The following is a 16621-nucleotide window of genomic DNA, read 5'->3' as shown; positions in this document are numbered from 1 at the left end:
GACTTTCAATATAGGGAATTGAAACTTCAGTGCCAGACTGAAGTTTCCCATTTCATTTATTCGCCTGCTTCACTTTCTCTCAGACCTGTAGATATTTCTCTTTCTTATTCTTTAATCACTTTTGTTTGATATTTGTAGTTACACAAACCCCTTCTGAACTGAGTGATCCCCTGCAAAAGGGGAAACTGTTCTTCATGAGAAATACACTGGATTAATCTTTTAGCTACAACTTCTCGCATTTGGCACACTATGAAGCACCCCGATCTGTGCTGTTACAGATGGAAGACTTCCTAACACAATGTTGCTGGACCCTGATCCTTAAAAATCAGTGTAAAATACATCAGTGAAGACTCCACACGGGTACAGGAACACTGGCAATCTCTCTCAAACAAAAGAAGGCTCTCACAGCATTAAAGTTCAGCCACAACAGCCTGTCTGCCCTTCTTAATCAGCCAGATGCAATGAACTGCACAGCTTTTTCTGAACAAAGGATGAAGTGCTAAAAGAAGCATTTGTGCAACCATAGAAACCAATAAAAGGTTTGAGAAAAAATGAGTAGGAATTCAAGCACATTCTTCTCATACCATTTGTGCCAGTTTGAGTTACAGTAATCTGGAAGACAAACTTCCATAATGCCAGAGATTAATTTAAAACTGACAGAAACATTATTGTCTTCAAAGCTTTAGTTTGTCTGAATATCCTTTCCTTCATTTTTAACTCACCTTCACTTGATCCACAGAAAATACTAAATGTACTGTGAATACCAGTAAAACAGCCTAGACTCAGGACAATAACTATTATGACAGCAAAAACTATTTAATAAGTCTGAAGTGCTAATCAATGAACAGGAAAGGCAGAATTGTATCTAAAGAGCAGGTGGTTTCCATGGAGGGTTTTATGCCCGTTAACTTGGAGAATTTCAGAGAACTGATTACTTCACCTCTCGTTTTGTGCCATTCAGGTGAATTCTTTGAAGTAGTCGCCTTTCAGAGTCTACCCAATACACTTTTTCTTCTGCATAATGAAAATCCAGAAGCGTTGACTGACCAGTATCAGCTACCAATCTTTCGTGATTGGTCCCTTCAGTGTCAATTCTAAAGATGGCATTTCCATGGCTAAAAAGTAGGAATGGTGCAGGGTCTGGTGTGGAGAAAACAAAAAGAGACCAATTAATAGATAAGCATTGCATTTTTGCTGCATTAAGTTCTCATCGGTATTATACTAGCCAAAGAGACAGTTCAGGACCTAACTATCTCTCTCATATTTTAATGATACCTTTCCAGGCATACCACAGAAACCCAGTAAGATATAAATGTAATGGTACTTTCACATTTAATGCTGAAAGTTAGGTCAAAAACCTGAGTCATGAAACTGAGATTGCGGTGGTTGTTACCACTAATCCCAAATCCTACAGCCTAGTCAGAGTTCAGAACCATTGCATGCATGCCAACAGAGGTTGGAAGAATTATGCCATGGATGCATCTCCAAGTTGAAGACCCCTTCCAACTGTTGTGCTATAGCAAGAATTTATCACAGAGAGGTGGTCTGGAGTCTCACTTTAACAATCCAAACAGGGGAACTGAAGATCCCAAGACAGGGCAAAGGAAGAAGCTAGAGAATGTGGAGGTTTCTTGTGATGCAGAGGGCTGAAGGAAACCAAAAGACCTGTACTTAAAAATCCCACAGCTCAACAGCAACAAGTCCTCCCAGGCAAAAACTGTATTCATGCTGAGTAAAGGATAAGAGTGTATCAGTAACTTAATATAAAATATGTTAAAATGAAAGGCATTCCAATTATGCCCCAAACTCTAGAAATCCTATTACGGTTGAAAGTGATGAGCAAATAGGATGGTCCAAATAGCATTAATGCAGCCTTAAAACCAGGTCATAAGTATGGAAGTACAATTAGTAGGACAGAACAGTTGGGGCTGCAGATTACACTAACCCAGTTTTATCAAGTCCTCTTTGTTATTTGTAGGGTATCACCATAGGGCGGGGTTAAGATTGCCCAAGGAAACTTAACTGCATTTCCAAACCACAATGGTTTTCATTTAGGCAATTTGAATATCATGGCTGTCTATCAAGTGTGTAGCAGAGGAAACCAGTCACATTTTAGTCTTCATTTTAAAAAGAAACATTGGGTTGGTTTTTTTTTTCTGATTAAAATGGGGATATACAGCCTGGTCTTTAATTTACCACTAAAACAACATTCAAAGAAGAAAGCCTGTTGTGGTGGTAATGGTGGGGATTTATATCATGGTTGCCTGAAACAACAGATCCTGGCAAACAAGTAATGCTCTAACCAAGTGACTTTGAAATGCAATTATTGATATAGATCCAACAGAATGACAGCTTTCAAGCCTGTCTGATCACTTGTTGAATTGATCTTCCTGCAATGCAGAGTGACAGAGTGACTTCTGCAATGCAGCATGTCATCAAAGAAGCACTATCATCACTTTTCTTGCACATGTACTTTTGAAAATTAAACTGCCTTTATTGACAAGTTTTGCAACCTTTTATCTAAATATCTTTACTGTTAGCATGAAACCTGAGGATATAAACTCAACAGACATCACTTCTGCAAATTTTAGCCAGATGCTCTACCTTCATCATGGTTGTAATGTTGTTTGATTCAACCCCTTTCACAGCAAAGGAACGAGACCAATTTTGATTTCTCCAAGTGAAGAGCAAGTTAGGCAGAAAGTTCTGACAAGCACCCAAGATGTAATTTTCTTCTGTTCACAAGGAAGATGATCAACACTCTGTTTCTACACTAACAGACTTTTTTGTATCGCAAGTTTTCAAGCTATCACCCAGTTATAACAGCTGCTTCTAGGATTTTAGTGACTCCCTTTTTCTGCTGCTATTTGCACTGAGCAACCCCATGTGAGAATATTTAAACTATGAAGACTTGCTTTACGTAAATGGTAAATGAACGGTGAAGTGTAGCAAGGTTAATTTATCTCAGGAATTTGACAGCTGTACTGCCTGCATTTTTCCCAATTAGTTGACCAAGAACATTTATATACTTTGGTTTTGTCCTTTCCACTCTCTGAATTTCCTATCAGGCGCCCATGAATGAGAGCTGTAAATGGAACAGGGACTGAACAAATCTAACTTTGATTGCAGAGGCACCAGTCAGATTTGGGACTTAATTTTATCAGGGGTTTAATGAACAGGTAAACAACACCTGCATCAAAGAGCTTCCTGTCTTTAAAACATGAGGGCATTTCACTTGGTGTAGCCCCTACAGAAGGGTTTATACCTAGCATAAGGGTTCCTTATCCATCACAGTAGCTCCTGAACCATCACTCGCTTTCTACTGGTGCTATGAATGTTAGTAATAATGTTAAAAAAAAAAGTTGAAGTCCTCCAATATTAAGGTAGGATTGTTCTTTGAAAGCTACCTGTGCACATATATCAATCGCTATGAGGTAACATGTTTGGTTTCACTTCTCTTCAGTTCAGAAGTGAAGAGTTTACAAAATATTTGATTAAAAAAAAAATAAAAATTCTATTTAAGGGGCTAGAGATGTTTAGGCAGGACTACAAAAAAATCCAGCCTGGGTCTTTATAAGTCACATATTGCTGTCAGTAACAATGATTCTAGGAGCTGCCTGAAGTAATCATATTGGTGCCAATTTGGGAGCTGCACAGAAGACTTTTGGTTATGTTCATGGTCCCAAAGGCTACATGCACAGGAACTCAAGTACATCTCCTACTTCTTGGATCAGAAACCTGCCCTGTCACATCCCATCTCTGCATTAGCAAGAGTCCCAGGCAAACATTTGTCAGAAAAAGGAAACCTGAGCTCCTGGGTCAGAAGGGAGCTGTAGCATATCCCAGACAGGAACCAAAACCAGACATTCAGGAAACCAAGGTGGAGAGGTGAGAGGTGAACTTCAGAGCACTCCCACCTCATATTCTAGATGCAATATAGGGTTAAACCAATCAATAAAATCCAACTAGATTTTTTTCACTGGGTAGCATCAGTTGAGGACAAAATGAAGGTTATTCAAAGGCCATAACTGTGGATATTTTCCTCTTAGAAGGGCTACAAACTTATAAAATTTAAATGCATTTTACACATTCAAAAATCAATTTATACGCTCAGGACAGAGCAAGGAAGAGAAAGAACTCACAGTAGCACTCATGTTTATTAAGAAACCAACAATGGGCCAAACCAAAAATAAGGGCTTCCTGCTTATGATTTCACAGCACTGTCCCTAGAATCTAAAGACACTGGAAAGACATCAACACCAACACGCTGAAAGAGGCAAAGGCAGCAAAATCTTGTGTACTGCCATGTTTTCCTCGAAGTAGTAAGGACGGGATAAGAGAGCTTACAGTTCCGAGCACAAAGAGAGAGTCCTGTCTACTAAACAGGAAGTCATTGTTTACTTTTATTTGTTTATTTTCATATGTTCATTCATCTTCCTACCACCATACTTTCCACTGTTCACCATCACTCTTCTGTGGCACCCACTTTTGGCCTTGCCACTTACCCATGCAGTAGGGCAGTTTGTCAATCAGTGAACCAGAGCACCCCAGTCGCTGTCCAGTAGAGACCAGCCGAGCACGGTTCCCTTCAAAAAATAATGCTAACTAAATCTCTAAAACTCTTTTTTAGTCATCAAAAGAGAAAATGACCTTACCATTCACATAGCAAGATCGTTTGTCAATATCCAAAGTGTAGCCGGGCAAACAGGAGCAGATGTAGGACCCTGGAACATTGATACAGGTTTGGCCACAGGTTCCCAAACCACCTTCAAGGCATTCGTCGATATCTGAAACATGTTTTTGAACAGATCAGGAAAATTCAGCTAGCAAAAGCAGCAAAGAGCAAAGAGAAAGAATACCCTTAACATAGTTATCTAATAATAAATTGGTCACAAAATTTAATATCCCATCATTAAAAAAGGAGGGGAGGATGGCTGTATTGCTTCATGCATTGGTTTCAGAATTATTGTTTTGTCCGTTGTCACATGCATACTGATTTTTTTTTTTTTTTTCCAGAAAACTGTCCAGGGAAATTAGCATTCTCCCTAGTGTCTGAGCACTCTGGTCTCTGATTGCTCAAACCCAGGGAACAGACTTGTCTCGTACTCCATTTCTGTGATTTGCATTATCATTTGCTATGCAAATGCTGCCTGCAGCTGCTTCCACAGTAATAATTTTGCCAACAAATTAACAAACTTTGCAAAACAGCACAGCAACAAACAGACTGCCACAGCACTGAGTTCCACATTGAGCTCATTTTAGTTTGAATCAACTCTCAAAAATACATACAAAACACTAAAACCCCCACTATATTCTGACAGCAACAAGCCCAAACCAAGGCAACAAGCAAACTAATCAGAAACTTGGCTTTTAACTGGTAGATTAGGCTAGAGCCTTTAGGAAATAAAAGACATTTCATGATTTGTAGTGTTTTATCAGGGCTTGAGGCAGTAACTATTAATTAAGTCCTAAATTAAGGACTTTACTTTTCAAAAAAAGGTCACCGCTGAGGAGCATGTTTTATACTAAGGGAGAAAGAAATTAACCCCTTTGGCAGTACCATGGATGACTGTCCCAGAAAATGCAAGTAAACTTCAGTTCCTACTGAAAGCAAATGCATCTGATGATAGTAACCTCCCAAGGTGCTTGACATCTGGCAGTACCATACCCTGGCATATTTCTTGTATAACCACCGTGAGGGTTGCTCTAAGGAGCAGCTTTTTCCCTGCCCAAGATCTATTTGATGTCAGTGGCTTTTGTTCTGGCTTTTATCATCTGACTTTGCACACGCAGGGAAAAAGGAATCAACACAAATTATTTTAGAGACACGTTTGATTAAGTCACTAAAGGACATCGATTCATAAACAAAACTACAAGTATGTATTGAGTTATTCCAAGTATAGCTCACAACATTTATTTTTTTTTTTTCTGTATTCCCGATCAAGAATTTAGGGCAATGGAAGAAGAGCTTCTCCTTGGATAACTTACCTTAGATGATCATGGGAATCAAGTGCAAATTATCACAGTGCTTCAGGTCTGTGAGTGTTAGGTGTGGATTCCCCTTGTTCAAAGAAGGTCAGAAATGGCACCCCATGATAACTACAAGGAACTGCAATTTAACCAACTCACACCAGCACTTTGAAAGAATTTTTCTCTCTCAGTAACCTAGAGATAGCTAAGCAACCAGATCTCCGATATCCCATGGGTCTGGGAAACTGTCTCCTTTAACTGCTTTAAAAATGTGCAGCAGAAGTGTTTAGGGGTTTCTTCTGTGTTAGGTATCAAAGTTGTTCAAAAAGAATGTCAATGCTTTACAGCCACATAACATGTCTATACAGATTAGGGAATGTTTCCATATTGTTTTCAGAGTTTTCCCACAACATTATGTTCCATATAGCAGATGAACAAATTTGACAATGTATGAAACGTAATCAGAGCACATGAACTGATTTCTGTTGAACAGATTATGAAGGTAAAGCAGAAGTATTTTCAGCAACTTAATTCCACAAAGCACACTAATTCTAACCCACAATCTTCTTCAAACAATCAGCTTTCAGGAGCATATTTTCCCACACGTACTAGGGATGTACATGCCATTCTCCACAGCATTAAAGGAGTAACTCCTCCAAATCCCCTCTAGAAAGGTTTGACTGGCTTAGAAGTTTGTTAATGGGCTATAGAAACCAAGAGCTCCAGGTTGCCGGTTTAAAACTAGCTACTCCTGGCTAACATTGCCAGGAGTCACTAAAACTAAAGGGCTCTTAACCCATACGGGAGGGCTTTGGTGACCTCAGCTCATTGTCACGGCTGCTGTCAGTGTTAGCAGAGACGGGAAGGAGTCTGCAGGCATGAACGCTGTTTGTATCTCTCCCTGATGCACTGGTTTTCAAATGGAGTAACTGGCTGACTAAGCCAGATGGTTAATCTGATCTAGTCACCAGTACAAAAGCAGGTGCAAGAGTCTGTTGATAAAGGCTATAACGCAGTTCATGTTAGTCAATATATTTCTGTGAAAGTAGTGGCTTGTTCAATAAACCTGATGTTATTTCTCTAAGGAAATCACAAGTATGGGTGATAAAGGCAACAGTGTAGATGTAAGATTGCTAAAGACAGAGGTCATTTGACTCAGCAATGTGAAACACTGATGAAAGAACTATTATTCAATCACAATAAAGAGCACATTAAATAAGAATAAGAAAGATAAGCCTGACCTACAGATTGTATCTAAAAGACTGCTTACTCTGAAAAGGACTTGTGTTCATACTGAACAGAAAGTTGACCTCTTAGCTTGTTACTGGGCAAGAAAATTCAAATCACAACACATATAAACACAGGAGAAATGAATGACAGTGGGAAAATAATTTTACTTCTGCGTATAGCGGTGATCAGACTATATTGGCATGCTGTTTCTATTTCTCAGATATAGGTGCTTAAAGGAGAAGAAAGCCTGAAGAAAGGCTATAGTGGAAGAATAACCACCCAATAAAAGACCGGGGTGCAGCGGCGACAGGCGGCTCGGCCACTGGAGAGTGCCCCTTCCAGCAGTAAACAGGAAGCGCCAACAGACACAGTGCTATTGTAAAACACGCCACAGCGCTGTGAACGTTCAGCTTTTATGGCGCTAACAGTGGGAGAGGGTCCTATGCTTAACATGCTCTCTCCTTTGCTTAAAGTACAAAAAAAAACCCCAAAACAACAACAAAAAAAGGCTGTTTCTTAATGTTTAGGAGAACTCGATCATAAAACCACCCATCAGGTGTAACCAGCAGTGCCTTCACCTGCACTCTTAGTGCCAAAGCAAAGCACAGAGTTGCATCCTGCTGTAGCTGTTTTACGTGTCCTGGCAACCACATCCCCCAGTGGGAACTTTACCCTGTGAAAGAAATCGGCTTAGTGAACACAAAAGCTGTCTGCAGTGCCCTGACAGCCAGCCCTGAAAGGAAGAATGAGGTTCTGCTCAGTTCTCAAAGGCTTCTTTATGCAAAAAATGCCTTGAGAATCAGCAAAAACGATGAATCATGTCATCATGATGTTGGCAGCTCTCAATGACTTTGCATACAAATATGCTACTTTATTGAGAGTCCTGAGAAATGCTCTGATTGCAGAAGGTGAAGCATTAGTATGCCTGGCAGGGATACAGAGAAACCACAGTGAGCCAGAACTTGCGTTTCATTATGGCCCCAAATACATACATTATATACATAAAATATACATGTGCAGATACACACACTCAAATAACCTCACTCAAATTTGGTTCCTGTGGAGTTGGACTGGGGATTAATTCAATCCGCTATATCTAGCCACCACCATAATCTTTTCAACAAAGTCGAACATGGAATTTCATCTGGGTTACAAAGAAGTCAGCCCATCCCTTTTATCTATTTTGTTAAAAGCATACAGCTTACAGCATACAGCTCAAAGAACAGAAGATAGCCAGAAATGGAAAAAGATTCTCCATCTATCAGCAGGTCACAATAAAATAGATGAGGCACAGCTCAGTATCCTCTCTCTCTAATTTTAAATGAGGTTTAAAGTACAACCTGATCACTCACAATTTTTGAGAGGATAGAGGCTGTGAAGTGCTCAAATACTATGTGAATATAGAATATCACATTGTAGAAATACAATGTGAATACAACAAGGTGCTTATCAACTCCTGGACTCTTCCAGTCCAGAGCCACAGAGGTGATCATATCAGAGATATGACAGCAAGAGCAATTGTGATTCAATCAAGTATAAAGTAGAATCAAATTTAGAATTGAAATAAAATTCAGAAACCACTTGTAGACATCTTAAAGAGAAATAGCAAAAAAGATCTCAAGGGACTACAATATCTTTAGTTTCCTACCTTTCTGGACTCAGATCTCAAGGGTTTGGGCACTAGAATGGAAAAAAATATATTTTGGTTTTGTCTTTGAAATAAATTCTATGTGTAAATTAGTAACCACAAAATGGACCTCTACTTCCCGGATCATGCAACTTTCAACATACTGTTATTGGCTTGCCTTTCAAAGATGACGTTCTTGAGGCTATCATCTGGCCCTCTTTGAAAGGCATCAGCAAATACTGTCATCCAGCTCCCTTTAAAATCAGATTTCAAATTAGATACTAGAAAGTAGTCAATTTTGCTTAAAACAGAACACAAAATTAATATCTGCTATTTTCCACCGAGCAAAACAATGATGAGTCTTGCAGTATTAGCCATTGGTCTGCCCCTTAGCCCTCTTCAGGATTAAGCTTCATGTGATGCGTGATGCCATTTCTGTCATTTCTTGTAACGTATTCGCCTCCTTCCTATTTTGATCTAAGTTTTTACAGCTAAAGCTAGTATTTGTCCACAATCAGCTGGATCCAATTTCCAGAGAATTCAATGGGAATCTTTGTGTGAATTGGTCTGTGGGTTCAGACACATGTTCAAGAATTCCTGACTACTATTTGGTAACAATGTTTTCAAGCATCTTTCCCCAAGGCAGTATAATATGGAGTGAGCTAGATGGAAGACAGCTACTGAAAACAAGGAAGCAAGCATGCCTTGGCTGCAGCTGTTCCGAAATACAGAGGGATACAGTGGGGTCTCAACAGGTTTATCCCTATGTCATGACAGGGGTAGACAACACGGTTTCCCATTTCATTGGCTCTTACTGCTCCTTATGCGATGCTTGCAAAGAAAGGATAGCTGTGAATTAGTAAGGTTCTGGCATTTCATATTTCTCAGAATACAACATAAGAAGTTCTAACAGTGTGTCTTCAGAAGGCTGTATGCAGAAAAGTGAAGCCAGGATTTAGCTAATTAAGGTGAATTTAAATATGTAATACAAAGAGGAATAACTTAATATTCCGCATCACCAGTGCTCCATGGCAGAAGAGTGGTGAACAGTGAAAAAGAAAAGAGGAAAGCTTGAGACACAGAAAGAAGCATTTGACCAAAAGAGCTGACCTAGATAGCTGCAGTTGTCACCTTCAATTGCAGGCTGTAGCTCTGTAGGAATGTGCAGCATGTTAGCCCTGAAGAAGTGACAAGGTCTGATCAGTTAATGTCAGAAGTTAGTAGAGATGTGCAGAATTTAAAAGCCTACGATTAGGTAAAACTTCAATAGTATGTGTTGCATTTTGCCTTCTTCAAAACCTTTTTTACAATATTCTGTTTGTTTGTTTTTTTTAAATAACTATCTTCCTTCACTTTTAAAACTTACAAAGTGAGTATTCAAAGTCAGCCCTGAAGCCAAAGTACACCTCCAGTCTTGCAGTATCCACAACATAATATATTTACCTAGGGTAGCCCAAGACTGACAGGCACTAGTATCTAGTCTAAAATTGATAATGCAAGGGGCTGCTCTAGGGGCTTCTTCAGATAAACAGTGCCACGTGGGAAACTTTTTGGCCTCAAGGGGGGAGAGCATCTATACACCATGAGAGAATAAAAAATAGTCTTGTTAAAGCAGTACTTCAGGAGGGCACAGGCAACTGATTCCAACAGGCATAAGGCCCATCCCCTGGTGCACCATGTATGCTTACATGGTTGAATATGTTAAAATCAAAGCTCTCCCAGGACCAACTATGCACATGTTTTTACCTTGTAGGAATAATAACTCCTGTGTAGCCCAGACCATTTTTCTTTAGAGGTAGAAGGTTCTATATTTTCCCTGGGGTCTAAGAAAGATGAGTTATTTAAAGGTAACTGAGTCCCCAGACCTGACATCAGCTTAAAATAAAGGATTAAATCAAGCTGGCAATGTCAAAAATTGCAGAAATGCTTCCAATTCTACCATAACTTGCCGATAAATTGATATGTTCATCCACCAGACCAGCGTTGTTCTGACCTCATGATCTGTTCTCCCATACTTTCGCTCTTATAAACCTTGCTGTTGTGGGACACACAGCCCCTCTGAAAGGCCTCTCCTCTCTTGGCATACCAAGTCAGGATTCAAATAATCTCTCTTAAAATAACTGTATAAAATTATGTGAGACATTTCGGGTTAGATTTCATTATCCTTCCACAGGATGAGAAGGTCTTTGATCTTTGAATATCCCTAGAAATAAAAGGAACTAATTAAGAAGTGAGCTATTTAGCAATGTAAGAAGAGCACAACCTAGACCTTCATCTGTAGTGGCAGTATGGAAAACAAATCTAGAAAAGCCTACACACTTTCCAGTAAGTGTTGCTTGTAACAGTTCACTAACAGAGAGCAGACACCTTCTCAATTCAGGGTAGTCCTTACGGCTGGAAGGATGCCACCACGGTCACAGACGATAAAGAACATTTTACAATTGGTATATTTATTACAGCTCACCAAGAACGGCCGCCAAGCCACAGTTCAGCTTGCTGTCATTGTTCACAGCTCAGTGGTATGAGTCATGTCTCCCACTCACCACTTTTATCCCCACCATTACCTTCAAAGCCTGCCTCCAGCTTCCTACCAGTTGCTTCTACTGCACCCTCTATCTCACATACTTAATGAACTAGAATATCATGCATCCGGTCTTCTGGTCAGAACACGACTTGTGTATCCAGCACACAGAGGAAAGAACAGGGGAAATCCATTCCACCAAAGCATCCTTCAGTCTTACATTTCATGTCAAAATTTCACTTTTGCTTAATCCCCTGTAACGCAGTGGTCTCTAATTAAAAATTTACCTTAGCACATCTCATTTTTCATTTATTCTGTGTTATGTGGAATTGCTCAGAGTATGTCATAGTAACGTTAGCTCTTACACAAAAGACTTCTGTTACTATTTCCTCCAGCGTTTGCTCAGCTACCAGCCATTCTGTTTTGATGCTTTACCTAGAGTTCCCCCATTCATACAGCAGCTGAATATATCTAATTTTCAACAGAAAAGACATAATGCAGGGCAGGTTACGTCTCCGTTAATGGAAGAGCAATGTACGTCGATGTGCAAAATATGTCAACTGAAATAAAAGATACATCTTTGCAGGCTTTTGAATGTCAATATTTAGAGTGCATTTTTCCTCATTAAACAATAGCAAAGCAATTCCCTTCATGTCAGTAGGATTCTCCTGTTATACGCGAGCTCTTAATTGGGCAACCCAGTAATGTAGAAGTCATAACTAATGTACATCCTAATTAGCTTGTAGAAGATATGTACATATTAGGAAATAGTGTGGACCTATAGGAGAGGCTGTGTAAACCGCAACAGTTGCTGAGGATATGACATACAGACTGCATATATTTCAGGTTGAGGCTACGGAGAACCAGGTCTAGTCTGGCCCCATGGACTGAATGGCCATCAACAGCGGAGAGGATAGATGCTCTCCTACAAGAACACCTTCTGGTTTAGGTTGGCCTAAAGGGAGTCCAGTTTGTGGACTTTGAGAGTGCTCCACAATGTGAAGAGAAGCATAGTAAGAGGTGGCAGTATGGAGATTCATTTCATTTGTATTCAAGCATCAGTACACAAGCACCCTACATGTGTTTGGATCTCAGATAAACCTTCAGTCAGGTTTATCATTTGTACACAAAAAGTGCCTAGCTCCTCCTCTTTCAATACAAGAGCATTTAACATGCATACTTCTATTTTCTGCTTACAAGATGGCATTTCTTGGCAGAACGCACAGAAGAGGCACCTGTTATTAAATCACTGGAATCATGTCAAGAACTGAGTCAGAGCCTCTGAAGCCCAAGCAAGCTAAAGCAAAAGCATTAACTCCAAGTATTAGGTCTGTGCTTGAATCCTTACAGAGCGTTTCCTCATCTCCTTACTGCAAAGCCCATGACTTCATTGGATCTGGCTTTCTAAAAAAATTGGACTTAGGTAGCAGGGTAGGGAGAAGGATTGTGTCATTCTTTGTCGTACACTTTGTAAAGAATAGGAACCTGCATTTTACATGTTCCAAACCACTGGAGGTGATTATACTAATATTAGGGTCATACATTTCACCCAGACTTTAGTACTACAGTATCAAGCACACTTGCAATTCATGTATTGTATGAGACGTCTTATTAAATATAAGCACACGTATCCACATGCACCAATAAACATAGAAAGAGTAGTTTTTAAAGTTATCTAGCCCACATCTAAGTATATGCTACTATATAATCATTAAAGTGCTCTTTCTGTATGCATATAGAAATACAAAAATACCTCTATACACAAATTTTACATGTACAGAAGCATGAATATGTGCATGCACATGTATTGAAAATACAGAGACACTAAAGCTATGGCAAGGAATTTTGGTAACTAGGGAACAGTTCAGATCTCTTAATGATCATATAAAAGTTTATCCTGCTTTCTGACAGTTAAACTGACAGACAAGCAAATGATTTCTGAAAAACAAACTAAATAAAATGAGTTCTGTTCATTATGAGAAGCAAAAGATATCGAGAAGCTGATTTATCAATTCTGCCAGTACAACACACAAGCAATCTGTAAAAAAACTCTTTGAAAATTATAAAGCTCGATTAAGAGAATACAAATGCAATTTTCTTAATCTGTGAATGGTCAGCAACTTACCTATACAAGCAGAGTTTTCAGTCTTTAATCTGTATCCATTAGGACAGTTCCAGTGCTGCAGAGCTGAGAGGCTGACAAAACCAATTTTAAAAACCACTGGCAAAAAAGCAACAAAGAAGAGAAACATAATCTTGAGGGTTTTTTGAGCTGTCACTAGAAAAAAACTAGCTTATATTCAGTCATATCCAGGACAAGATGAGCACGTGTAATCCCAAAAGGTTTCTGCAATCTTCCACTTTACACTCAGACATCTTATCACAATACCAAGTTTTATCTTTGCCTTGCTTTTCTTGTCACTTTAGCCCTTACTGTGTCTGACTACAACCTTGAAGAAATTCCTGGGAGATTTCCCCACACACGTCGGGGGTTTTTCTCTCTCTGTCTTTCGTTTCTTTTTTTTTTTCCTTTTTTGGAAGCCAAGTATGAAATGCCTGACACTCTTGCCACAAATTTAACACAGTTTAAAAGCAATGCTCGCAAGGATCACTGCAAATTTCCTCACAACAAGCAAAGCTGCTGTTTAAATCTTAAAAAGCAGCGAATTTGGAACTGTTCAGCACAGCCCTCAGTGGAGTACAGGGAGCGAGATCTCCAGGTACCGTCCTTCTCCAAAACGCAGTTGCTTTTTACATACAAATTTGGACGGACTCCTCTTTTCTTTTTAAAGCTCTGCTTGCCCCACCTCTTCTCTTTTTAGTACCACTTGAGTGAACCCTGTGTTTGCAAATAGTAATGTGGTCAGTTCCTTACTACAGGGAACTGAGCCAGAATGCAGATACTCAGCCACCCGTAATAAATACAGTCTATTTAGAAAAGCAGCCCCTCCTGCTTGAGAAGTACCTGCGGCATGCCAGCTAAGTTTTGTTTCTCAGAGATTGTAGGCAGGTTTATACCATGCCTGGGCAATCACGATTAGTTGCATTCATTTTAATATTGTCATGTGTTTTACTGCCAGAAACAAACTTTGTCATCAAAACATTTCATGCAAAAAGGGGGAAAAAAGATCCCTCTGGTTTCTCTGATATACTTCAACTGGAAATACAAATTGGCTTAAGGTCAAGTTCAGATCTAGGGTATGTGTTTGTAATTCTGATTTCAAAGAAGTGCAACCACCTCTCTCAGGTCTGAATTTGGCCCTTCTGCACTTCCAGGAAAATACCTGCTGTCAGAGACCGAGGCAATGTGTTCTGAGTCTGCATCTCTCACACATGTTGCAGTCATTCTGTTCTGACGCAGTGCTCTTTTACACCTGTTTTGCTGACGTATATAAATTAGAGAAATTCCAGTTGTATCAAGCTCATAATTCTTCCAGTATTAAAAAAATCTCCTTTTTCCCAGTCCTTCGGCCCAGACCACCAAAGCTCTAGAGCACAAGCGTAAGCGATTTGCTGAATTTTGAATGTGTTGAGATTTAAGCAGGTGTTTAAATGGTTGACTGCACCAGGCTTTGTTGAGCTAACTACTGTGAGGCGTTCCGGTTCTGCCGCTTTCTTCTTTCCTTTTTTTTTTTTTGTTTGTGTGTTTGTTTGTTTGTTTGCTTTCTGCAGTGTTGTGCTAGAATAAATACTAACACAACAGCTGGATACAGCAGCAGCAGCAGCAGACAGTAACCTACAGCTGTATGAGTTCTGTCTCTGGGAATTTCACCCACCACCCCCCCATATTTGTCTGAATCGATAAGAGTCCAGACTTGCACTGTCAGAAAATAAGCAGCATGAAACCTGATTATAAATTGGGCCACTCTGCATTAAAAGCAACTGTTTTGTGATGTTTCTGCCTGTGTGTAGGCACATTCTGCTCGCTCAATCTTCACTGCTACAGCTAACGCAACTGATTAAATCTGGACTGGCAAATGGCAGCCACATTTCCCTATACTCTGTTCAGAACCAAGTCTCTATTCTGCATGCTATAAAATACAGTAACAGTAATGTAAATTATGCAGGGCCAGACTCATGCCAAACAGCATTTGCTTCTCCAAATAGTCCCCTGGAATACAAAAGGGCAACCAACGTGAAAGCACAGTATAATGCCATCCCCATCTAGGATTACAGGATCCTGCCCAGAACTATGGTACGTTCCATGTGAACCTCTTCTACTAATTCTGCAGCCATTGGTTCCTTCTCACACAATTTTCTTCAGTGTTCAAGCTGGGAGCATGCAACCTAAACAGCTCAAAAGGAATGTGTCACTTCGTTGTGAGCAACCACCAGCAGAGTGTTTGCTAGACCGTGAGGGTGGCCGTCCCAGCACAGCCCTGACCTCTTCCAGGGCAGACTCAGACAAACTCACGGAAGGAAACAAAATGAATAAGCTCTCCCTTTCCTCTTAAAACCCAGAAGCAATTTCTGTCTTACTCACATTCTTTTAGTCTCTCATTTACACACATTGTTTTTTCTGAACATCTCCTTCAATCTTCCCCCCCCTCCCCGCTCCATTTCCTCTTTTTGCCTTTACTCAAAACACCATCAAAGGCATGTCCCAGAAGTTCTCTTTTTTCCTCTAAAGTAAAAGTGAAGACAGAACTGCCTGACATGCCAATACCACAACCACCTTTTCTGGAAGAAGAGATCCCTTCACTGCAGTCAGGTAAAGAGTGGTTAACAAAGTCATTAATTTTACCGTCTTAGAACTATAGGAATGGTCTAAGAAGAGGAAGAAAAATCTCTTAATAGTGGAATTAATTTCTTTTTACCCTCAGAAACCAGATATAGCTCAGCCCAGAACTAACTCCCAGACCCACAACACGATACAATATGATCTAGGCCTAAGGATGTAAATAAGTTACTTGAAAGTGGATAGAACCGATCACCTCCCCTTAGACCAAACCAGAAAGTTCTCAATAAAGTATGAAATGCATGAGGCTGTACCACACCTAAACTTTTCAAACATACCATTTTTCACCAAGTGGTTCAGCATACCGCACACAATAATTCCTTCACAGCTAAAGTCGTTTAGCATTTAAGAAGTTGTTCAAACGTGTTTCTACAAAACAAACTATTCTGCTCACCTACAGGTATTAAGTACAGCAATTTATCTTAGTCTAGCACTCATACAATAAATTAGACTAAAATAGCACAGTAGTCTCATTTGTAGGGCTCACCACAGAATCAGTCCAAGTGATCTTAAAATTATCTGTCCCAGTACGTCA

The 16621-nt window shown here is 39.8% G+C and overlaps 1 protein-coding gene across 2 annotated transcripts in view; it reads right to left on the bottom strand.

Moving 5' to 3' along the window:
* EGF (epidermal growth factor) overlaps window positions 1-14082 on the bottom strand; it is a 61722-nt gene extending 47640 nt beyond the window's left edge. For both annotated transcript variants that reach the window (XR_015700056.1, XM_009474652.2), the window contains exons 1-3: window positions 13474-14082; window positions 4656-4787; window positions 941-1140 (exon numbers count right to left, since the gene is read on the bottom strand). Coding sequence is in view for 1 of the 2 variants with exons in the window: in XM_009474652.2 (XP_009472927.1) it covers window positions 941-1140; window positions 4656-4787; window positions 13474-13600 (459 nt within the window). In the remaining variant the exon portion in view is untranslated. The remainder of the gene's footprint in view (window positions 1-940; window positions 1141-4655; window positions 4788-13473) is intronic.
* Window positions 14083-16621: the final 2539 nt, after the last annotated feature.

This window comes from Nipponia nippon, unplaced genomic scaffold (assembly GCF_047370975.1).
Source record: "Nipponia nippon isolate SJK-2023a ecotype South Korea unplaced genomic scaffold, ASM4737097v1 scaffold_6, whole genome shotgun sequence".
NCBI classification, from domain to species: Eukaryota; Metazoa; Chordata; class Aves; order Pelecaniformes; family Threskiornithidae; genus Nipponia; species Nipponia nippon.
The sequence above is the reverse complement of the archived record's forward strand: the minus strand, read 5'-3'. Positions and strand labels throughout refer to the sequence as shown.